Source organism: Triticum urartu, unplaced genomic scaffold, assembly GCF_003073215.2.
Source record: "Triticum urartu cultivar G1812 unplaced genomic scaffold, Tu2.1 TuUngrouped_contig_7049, whole genome shotgun sequence".
Lineage (NCBI taxonomy): Eukaryota > Viridiplantae > Streptophyta > Magnoliopsida > Poales > Poaceae > Triticum > Triticum urartu.
This window is the reverse complement of record NW_024117861.1, coordinates 1-10006: the sequence shown is the minus strand read 5'-3', so window position 1 is coordinate 10006 and position 10006 is coordinate 1. Positions and strand designations below refer to the sequence as shown.

The 10006-nt window shown below is 45.9% G+C and overlaps 1 protein-coding gene and 1 long non-coding RNA gene across 2 annotated transcripts; both read right to left on the bottom strand.

The window, feature by feature from the left end:
* Positions 1 to 3586: 3586 nt before the first annotated feature.
* Positions 3587 to 5309, bottom strand: LOC125531409. Its single transcript, XM_048695827.1, has 6 exons — positions 5135 to 5309; positions 4909 to 5051; positions 4543 to 4830; positions 4246 to 4390; positions 3994 to 4059; positions 3587 to 3887 (listed from the first exon to the last, which is right to left on the bottom strand). Exons 2-6 carry the CDS (start codon positions 5041 to 5043, stop codon positions 3841 to 3843), a joined length of 681 nt encoding a protein of 226 aa, XP_048551784.1. The 5' UTR covers positions 5044 to 5051; positions 5135 to 5309; the 3' UTR covers positions 3587 to 3840.
* A 2762-nt stretch (positions 5310 to 8071) lies between these two features.
* On the bottom strand, positions 8072 to 9912 carry LOC125531410. The gene is made up of 3 exons (XR_007293213.1): positions 9560 to 9912; positions 8407 to 8528; positions 8072 to 8308 (listed from the first exon to the last, which is right to left on the bottom strand). It is a non-coding gene; the product is annotated as an uncharacterized LOC125531410 (long non-coding RNA).
* Between the last annotated feature and the right edge of the window lie 94 nt (positions 9913 to 10006).

Sequence of the window (10006 nt, the reverse complement as noted above, 5' to 3'; positions counted from 1 at the left end):
AACCCTCTAGTGGTGTCATGTGAACGTTGACTACATGACACTTCACCATTGTTTGGGCCTAGAGGGAGGCATTGGAAAGTAATAATTAGATGATGGGTTGCTAGAGTGATAGAAGCTTAAACCCTAGTTTATGCGTTGCTTCGTAAGGTGCTGATTTGGATCCATATGTTTCATGCTATGGTTAGGCTTACCTTAATACTTCTGTTGTAGTTGCAGATGCTTGCAATGGGGGTTAATCATAAGTGGGATGCTTGTCCAAGTAAGGACAACACCCAAGCACCGGTCCACCCACATATCAGATTATCAAAGTACCGAACGCGAATCATATGAACGTGATGAAAACTAGCTCGACGATAATTCCTATGTGTCCTCGGGAGCGCTTTCCTTCATATAAGAGTTTGTCCAGGCTTGTCCTTTGCTACAAAAAGGATTGGGCCATCTTGCTGCACCTTATTTACTTTATTACTTGCTACTCGTTACAAATTACCTTATCACAAAACTATCTGTTACCGATAATTTCAGTGCTTGCAGAGAATACCTTACTGAAAACTGCTTATCATTTCCTTCTGCTCCTCGTTGGGTTCAGACACTCTTACTTATCGAAAAGCTATGATAGATGCCCTACATTTCTGGGTCATAAGAGACCATATTCCACACCTATAGTGACACTATCACCACCGCCGAAGAGACAACCCAAAATTTATTCATAACACTACCACCTTCAGACTGATAGCCCTGGCTCATCTACTTTTTTTTAGAATCACCGAGCTTCTACGGGTTGATAGCCCTGGCTCGTCTACTTTTTTTTTGAGAATCACTGGGGGGAGGAGTCCCTCCACCTGAATATATACTCAAAGTAGCCATTATGCCAGGAGAGTGATCCAGTTTATAAGAGAAACCGAATCAAAAACCTAAAAAAGTTGACCCGTTTATAAGGGAAACCAAGCCAAAAATCGTACAAGTAACAATGTTATAGGAGAAGAGAAGAACAAGACGCCTAATAAAGGCATGACCTAGCTAGCAGACTAAAAGGACCATCACCATGAAAGACACAAGTAGTTGTGGGGTGTCGTTGAGGAATCAGAAGACTTAGACTTTGCAAGCAACCTAACACAGCTCATTGCATGCATACCGAGCCCCACGTCACAACTCAGGAGTGTCCACAACCAACGAGTGCAAAAACACAAACCCTGACTAGGAGCCCCGCCATGAAAATCGGAACGATTAGCAATTTGGGGAGGCATCTTGCGCCATCAAAGAGCAATGAACCACAACATCACCAACAGTAGGACGCTCTCCGCAATACATCAGCCGCCACGGGAGAGTCTTGAGCATGCATAGCAAGACACCTTCACGAGAGGGAAATAAATGGCCACCCTGCAGCGCCAAGGGCACTGCCGACAAACCCCAGAGAACACCACCAAACTACCACCGTCAACTCCAAGCCAGTCGCACAACCACCACCACCACTGGATCCTCCATCAGATCCCAAGCTGGCCACACCACCACCATCACCACCAAACGCTGCACCCTCGACCACACGCAGCCAGAAGCCGTCGTTTGGGTCTCCAAGATGACGCGTCCAAGGAGGTAGTGCCGACAAGGACATAAGACCGTCACCCGATCCGACAAGCCGGATCTTAGGTTTTCACCCGGATACCACAAAACAAAGTATTGCAGGTGCTGGAGCTCCACAACGGCACCTCCTACAAGGAAAACAACGCCCACAGATGCCATTGCCGCCGACATCGAGATAGTCGATGCAAGGTTCTCACCCGGAGTTTGGGCACATCCCTACAGCATAACGACGCTGACCATAACCATCATCGGGCCCTTCCAAGATGAAGAAGCACGACAAACTATAGCGGAGACCGCAAACGGCCAAACATCAGTACTAGGAACTAGATCCACCAATGGTTGTCCAAATACAGGGCCATCAGACGCAGCGCGAGCTGCCGAACCTTACCGAGCACCATGCCGGCGAGGAGCAGAGGAGCACTGCCCGAGGCCAGGAACCACCATGGTCCTTGGCTGCAGCCAACCATCAGGAGCACCAACACGCCCCATGCGCGCCAGTGCGCACCCGTCTGAGACCAGATCCAATGCGCCTCAGCACCAACCATAGGCGGGGTGATCAAAAACCGGCTGCAGCAGTCCCTCCACCCACCACCAGCATCACCCACCGCCACCAGGCTCCACCAGCACCACCCACCACCCACCACCTCCAGCAGCAACACCACCTACCCAAGCCGGACCACCATGGGCCAGATCCGCCCGGATCCAACCAGGCCAGCGAAGTACCACCTATGAACCTCAAGATCCACCAGCACAAGCACGGGTAGGACGCCACCGACGCGCGCCTAGCACGGACCAACGGATCACGGTAGGCCGACACCGTGCCCAGAGGCTGAGGAGAGCCCCCCAGCGCCGCCAACACGCCGCGAGGGTCTCAGATCCGACCCCCTGGCGCCCGGCACAGAGAGGCCCTCGCCGCTAGCTACGTCCCCCGACGCCAGTCGCCGCCCCATCTGGGCCAACGTGAAGAGAGTCCACCGCCCCTTGTCTGTGAGGAAGCCAGCACCGAGAGCGTTCTGCCGCCACCATCCCTGGGCACGCGCGGCTTCGCGGGCGGCCCCTCCGCTGGGAAGCCAGCCCCGAGAGCGTTCTGCCGCCACCATCCCTGGGCACGCGCGGCTTCGCGGGCGTCCCCTCCGCCGGTGGCGAAGCACGAGAGAGGAGACGGGGAGGACCCGGCGGTGGCGAAGCACGAGAGGGGAGGCAGGGAGGACCCGGCGGCGACACAACTAGGGTTGCCCATTGCCCCCTAGTCGCCAGAGCAGGGTCATGTGTTGTCCGCAACCTTCTTGTGAACAAATGAACCGCCAAAACATAGAAGACATGAACAGCATGCTACGTACGGGGTGACGCCTGGGCTCGATGCTGACGAGACAATAATTCGTGGTTCCATGGCTAAAAAGGTGAGCACGAGTCAATAAACCAAAGTGAAAAATTACGTTAGTAAGCTTTACAAAAAATAACTGAACGATTTAGGTAGTGCCTGTAAACTATAGTCTGATATCCGGTCTAGTACAAATCAAAGGCAGAAGTATGTCTATTAGTATTGTTTAGCAAGAAAGCTAATAAATGAGGTTATATATAAACTAAATCAAGAAGCTGGAATATCTCAGTTGGCTAGAGCATGTGGCTGTTAACCACACGGTTGGAGGTTCGAGCCCTCGTTCTAGCGTTATGTTTCATTTTTGATTTTTTTCCATAATTTTAAATTCACACCATTGCACACTGATTTTTTTTTCCATAATTTTAAATTCACACCATTGCACACTGATTTTTTTTTTTTGAAAATTCCCACGGTTCGGAGTTCTTTCTTCCATTGTCGACTGTAACGTTGCTTGCCTAGCATGGATCATTGGTGTATCCCCTTGCATTTCAAGAGACCAGTATTTTTCATACGCTGATCGGGCGATTAACCTGGCACGTGCTGTTAGATCTCTATACGTACTTACACCTTCCCTTCTCAAGCTGCCGTCTCATTTCTCTCTGTTTGCCAAAAATGCATGCACTTCTTCCAGGCCATCAGACATATATATAAGTCCATCTAACTAACAATGTATAACTGCATGAAGTTTAGATTCACACACATCAAAAAAAGAAAGAAAGCAAGAAATCTTAGATTCACTCGACGTGACCCACGGTTATATATACAGGTGATGACGTACATCCATGGACGAACAAACCACCCACATCGATACCATTTCAACATCACGGTGCGGAGGCATCTACTGAAGAACCGCCCTCTCATGGGCATTTGGCCAAACCTATTCACCTCCAGCCAACCATGGTACCAGAATGGCGGCGGCACCGGCCACCTGCCATCCAAAGTTAATTTCCACATTGTATGGTAAGTCGGATGTCGAATAGAACAGTCACAAACAACTAAAAGTTTCACCGAGAAACAAAAATAATCCGTCCTACCGATTTTGGTTGTTCGTCTCGTGTTGCCCTTTGTCCAGTCTGCGAATGGCCTCGCTGGTCTTCCTCCTGTCGTCCGATGAGGTTTTTACAGTGTGGTTAAGCTCTCCTTGAATAACTTACCTTTGTACTCCCTCTGTAAACTAATATAAAATCGTTTAGACCACCACTTTAGTGATCTAACAGATCTTATATTACTTTACAGTGGGAGTACTATTTAGAGCAAGTAGCAAAGAGAGAGAAGGAAAAGCATACCGTTCCAACTCGAGCCAAACAGATGCAGGACTTCACAGATTTTCTTGCAAGGCAGGAAAGGAGTTCCACTGGGCCTTCCATCGTAAAAGTTTATGCCGACGAGGCTCCCATTGAAAAAGTTAATCAGGGGGCCATCGATCCCAATCTGTTGCAAGAAAACATCAGTCGTAGAGTACATATGGTTAGCAGGATAGTAGATGCGTCCAAAGGAGGGCAAGGTGTCCCTCTCATCGGAGCCTGATGCAATGTCACTATCTATATAAACCACCGTGTAGAAAAGAGGCAACAGAAATTCACCTTCTCGATTTTACAGTCTGACAGCCTAAGGTCCTTGCAACCAAATGCGCTACGCTTGTCCAGGTCTTCGCGACCGAGTATAGGTTCGCCCATCGAGGCACACAACAGTCCTTTGGGTTCATGCCCGATAGCTACCACCCTTCTGGGCAAGGACTCTGGATGAATCTCCAGGTCTTCTGGAAGACCCTTGCGCAAACCCTTAACAGTCACAATAGCAATGTTATACCCTGAATGGTATGATTCCAGTGTCCCATTCAAGCGTTGATTCGGAGGGAGAAACACCTTGATCTGCAAGTCAAAAGTGAGCTTAATGGCTAAACCATATATCTAACCGAAAACCAAGGTGAAACGATTAGGGGAACCGACCCTCATATTCTCATCAATCGTGTCTGTAGCCTCACAGGTTCTAACCAAACTGGCTGAAGTCACAATGACAATGCGTGTGCCCCCGTTTGTCAAAGGACACTTTACAAGGAAGCCTGTGCATACAAAAAACCTCATGCCGTTTCCTACACATGATATAAGTTTGATCATTAGCATGAAAGGTTACTATTATGAAAAGGTAATAATTGATTCGGCTGTTAAAAGTCACCATTGAATGAAACAAGTGAGACAATACGCCGGGATATAGTTTCAACTATCTTCTTATCAAGCCTCTGCCAGGCATTCTTCCCAGTACCAAATGCATTATAGAACCCTTTATAACCTCTCCAAGCATGTAAACAACCAAAAACATCGTCGAATGTACTAACCAAGCACCCATTCACTTTTCAACCAAAAAAAAACAGGTAAATGAGTAGTTATATTATTGCTACAATAGCTATAAGAAAATGCACAATGAATAAGCCGGAGATATGAAAAGCAACAACATACATTCCAGCATAAGTGGTTCTGGCTTGGGATAGCCCATGGATTCTATCCAGTTCCAAGTATCCATGAATCCTGATGCAAAGAGGTGATCAATATTAGTACTCCAATGTGCTGCGCAATGATCAATAGCTAATGCTTAGGATGATGACTTGCAGTAGTATAGTTCACACCTGAAGGTATTATTCTTGAAGCACCTGGAGGAGGTACATCAGATCCCTGTCTGCTATTGTTGGTTTTCCTGGTTGAGAAACCTAAAATGGATAAGAGAATCAACACAATTAGAAAGTGCGTGACAAGCGGGAGGATATACATGGACCACATGTTAATATAATGATGATTACTATGATTAGAAGAAATGACATTGATGATGCACAATATAGGGTCAAAAGTGATTCTGAAATGTTCACCTGCACTATAAGGTGTCATATTGCCTCGAAGTTTTTCCCAAGGACTGCATTAGAACACAACAGAGTCGTTATTATGATAAATAAATGCGCACAAGTACTAGCCCCAAAACAAGCAGTAGATAGACAATGTAACCAATGTGGAAAAGGAAACAAGATAGGAAAAAAGAAATGCAAAACAGGCCATAAAAAATGTACAACAAAATAAGAAGAATTGAGCAGATCCAGATGCTACGTATGAGTTACGTTGTCCACATTTTATTTTGAATGAAATGTTTTTAACACTTCACTTAGACAGATAGAGTAGCTTCAGCACCCAAGCAAGCGCAATAAATCAACAACAGGGAAAGTGGTAGGCAGACTTAAAATACGGTTTCAAATAATAGGCTTCGTGGCAGCATGAAGAAGCATCAGGTCAGGGATGGTACTTTCAGTCTATTTTGCGGAGACACGGCAAACTGCATCAAAAAACAAAAAAAAATTGGGGGCATGGCAGGTATCTATGTATTTTGGAAAAAACGCAGCAAGTTAACAATATTATTATATGGATGAGATATTCGCCTCTCAATTTCCATAAGTAGCATCGTGCTGCCGCATCTAGTCACACCATAAGAGACTGGCTGCTGATGCTGGCAATGCTGCTGCCCCTAGATAACATTCCTCCCTTACCCCTTCCTTACCAAATCAACGAGCGGCAACCAGCAAACAAGCAGTCGTTGCACAATATTCAAGTTAGTAAGCAAGTATCGACATCTGAAGATTGGAGAACGAAGTACATAGGGGAAATGACAACTGGATTGGTTAGCTTGCAGGCAAGTTGCCAACATTCAGGAGGATGTGGCCTAGAATCAGAGGTGGCGTTACTCACCCAAGGATTATTTGGGCCTTTTCCATGTAGTAGGACAACCATTGCTAAAATTTACATGGGCTGAACCAGAATTATTTATAGCCGATTGTACATGGGAGGGCATGCAAAAACACTGATTTGTTGTTTTCTTCTTCCATTGCTAAGATAAGAGAGCAGGAGGCTTGAAACCAATATAGATAAGCTAGTTGGGGAAGTTTGTTCACAATATTGCTCATAATAAATACTAGAAGTCTAGAAGCGAAGAAGGCATACCCGAGTATCTCATATTGCTCCAAGCATTGACGAAGTAATATCCATGGTAGAAACAAAGGCTTTCCCGTATCATTATCAAAACAAATGTTCATCCCAACAAAGTTCCCAGCAAGGTCAATAAGTGGGCCTCCAAGTCCAGCCTAGAACAAGTGGAAGGGTGCACATAGTCACACATTAGACCACCAATAACATATTTTAAGAAAAGGAGGATGACCCCTGGCCTCTGTATCTGGACGATGCATACGGCCACTTTATTAATTATTCTCACAAGACCTTACAAAGTCATACAACAGTAAGACTAAAGCCGCCGTCTAAGCAACAAACTGTCGCTACACCTATCCAATTGATGAAGGGGCGCAGATAGCCTGGGCCTAATACCAAACAGACATCGCAGCCAAGCCTAACATCTAAGACCTGAGACCCCAACCTAGCCACTTGCCGGGTCTGGGGCACACACTGGTTCGGCGTGCTTTCAGAGAGACCACCAATAACATAATGCAGTTATCCATTTCAACATTCAAATCTCTGACATGCCAAAATGGGAAGAAAAAAAAAGCAACAGTAGTTACCTCTGTGATCTGACAGGTAGAGGCCGAAAGATGTTCATAATCATCTTCTGTAGGTGCATCAGTCAGCACCCCAACCATGCCCATCAAATTGCATGATTTGTGGGCACACCCAGCAGCTACCATCGTCAGAGCATCAGGCAGATACGTCTCCTGATACATATCTAAAGGCATGACATCTTGGAAGTCCTGGGAGGTAACGATAGCAATATATTTATCATATAATCCTAACATCCCAAGTATAGTCTTTTTGTGGGGAAGGCTCACTGCAACCTGTAGTGATAAAAGCAGTACATCAGTAAGGAGTGTTCATGGTTAGCTTGAATAGACAAAGCAAGATGGCACCAAAAATTATTAGCAGCGCCAACCCTCAATTTATCATCCTTGTTTCTTTTCTGATTGAAGACTGTAACCAAACGTGACGAAGTCAGGAATCTTGTTAGGCCCAGACTTGATGTCCCACGTGGTAGAACTATACCCGTGCACACAAATAGCATCTCATCTCCTGCATGAGATGACTTTTTTTCTTACATTTAACGAGTTGGTAAGTGTAAATACAAATTTGGACATCTCATAATCATATATAAAGCAGCATAATCACCATCGAGCAAAGCAAGCGAGACAACTTCGATAGACAAATGTGAAGCTACTCTTTAATTGAGTTGACACCAGTGATCTTGATCGCTTTCGTATACGCTGCCAAATTGTTGCTCTTCAAACTTAGGGCTGGAAACATCTCGATCAAGCAAATGACTTGACAAAATGTTTATCAGAAGCAGCATCAGCCTCCTCCTGATGACTGATATCTAATTAAAGAACAAGATACACCAAAACAGTGAGTGCTCTGTTAGAGAAGTAAGCTCCAGAACAGAAAGAGATGGCAAAGTTGAAATCATTGACTCACTATCTTTCCAGACTCTTTTGCGATTGCTCCCACAGTTGTTCTTTTTTCTAGTGGTGCTTTGCACCTTTCTCAAGCTTTTTGTGTGATTACCCATCTTCTTGCTTTTCTGCATCTTTCCGGCCCTGAAGCATAAATAATGCAAATGATCAGTAGAGGAACTAACTAACTAAGTAAGGTCGCAAAAGCCATGACATTCTCATGTCTGAGATGATGATTGTTGGCATCATATACATTTTGGTGGTAATTTTGCAACATCAATTGGAAACCAAAAAAGCTTTCTTGCCTGTCATTTTATCACATTCTTAAACAACATTATCACACAATGTGTTGTTCATGGGGCAGAGAAAAAGTGCCGAAACCAGTATAAAATGGGCCCGATGATATGCAAATAACTCCCAATGTAGTAGTATGGCAAAATCAAGAAGTTTCCATATTATCTGCATTGTAGCTAGCATCTGTCTGTATACGATGGCAGCGGAGTGGGCAACACAGAAGATCCAAAATTTTTTGTTTAGTCTACTACATGTACATGCATGTTAGAAACAAGATCCGAAAACAGGAAGATCCAATACAGCAAAGGTGGAACAAATTGCTAGATAAACCAACATGCTGCAGATGAAGGATCAAGCAAGCAAGAAGAAAATCCAGAAAAAAAATGGTTTAATCCGGTACATACATGGCTAGAAAGAAGATACTACTCTTTGCAAGCGCCGACATATGGTGATACTTGGCTTGGTCAGTGTACTCGGTTTGTGCAGGCATATAAAATTTAGTAGCAACTAGAGAAAACAGGAAGACCACCAATATCTGATAATGAGTTTGAGAGTTCGAAATTTAGGAAAATCCTTAGAAAAGAGGTATCTATATGAATGGGATCGAATTGCCGGGTGAACAGAGCCACGATAGTGCTAGTTGGGCTTGACAATGACCATAGGTTACTGGATGTATTGGCGAGACCCCAATGACCTGCTCAATTCGAAGTTTCGAACTCGATCCAAAACTCGATTCGGATCGATGCAAAACCAGTTTCGAACGCCCCGGTTCAGATCAATCCCGAGCTGCTCCATGATGAAGTACTACCAATTGAACTACCAAGTACATGAAGAAATAGCCCTAGACTAGAAACGGGGAGAAAACAGAGTGGACGACTTACCTCGATCAGTTCGTCACGTCTGATTGGAGCGAGGGCGTGGGCGGGCCGCCGAGAGAATCGGAGGATCGTTGATTTAGGGTTCCGGGGAAACTCGTTGCTGCTGGCTCTTGATCGGAACTACTCCTAGTTGGATTGGGGGATCAGAAAATCTGTTCCCGTTATAATATATATACGGAGTATATTTTGGGTCTGGGAGTTCTTTGTGGCCCAAAGGGAAGCTGCGTTGCCGGATCCGCTTTTACCAGCCGCCGCCGTCCGTTTCGCCCTGTGCGGTGAGAGCGAGCGCTGGGGATAATGGAGACGACTGGCGGTGTTGGTGGGTCGACGGGTGGCTGGATCCGCCGTCTGCTCTGTTCCAGGGCCTCCATCCCGACACGGCGGGTGAGGCGCTCGGCTCCGGCGATGTGGGCGGAGGTCGCCTCTCCGGCCTGCGGCGACGGTCATCTC

Bases quoted from the DNA above. Each gene is read 5' to 3' on its own strand.
- LOC125531409 (XM_048695827.1), bottom strand. From the start codon at position 5,043: ATGAGGTTTTTTGTATGCACAGGCTTCCTTGTAAAGTGTCCTTTGACA. The intron at 4,391-4,542 runs GTGAATTTCTGT...TTCTTGCAACAG, and splicing joins CAGACTGTAAAATCGAGAAG to ATTGGGATCGATGGCCCCCT. The intron at 4,060-4,245 runs GTATGCTTTTCC...ATCGGACGACAG, and splicing joins GTTTGGCTCGAGTTGGAACG to GAGGAAGACCAGCGAGGCCA.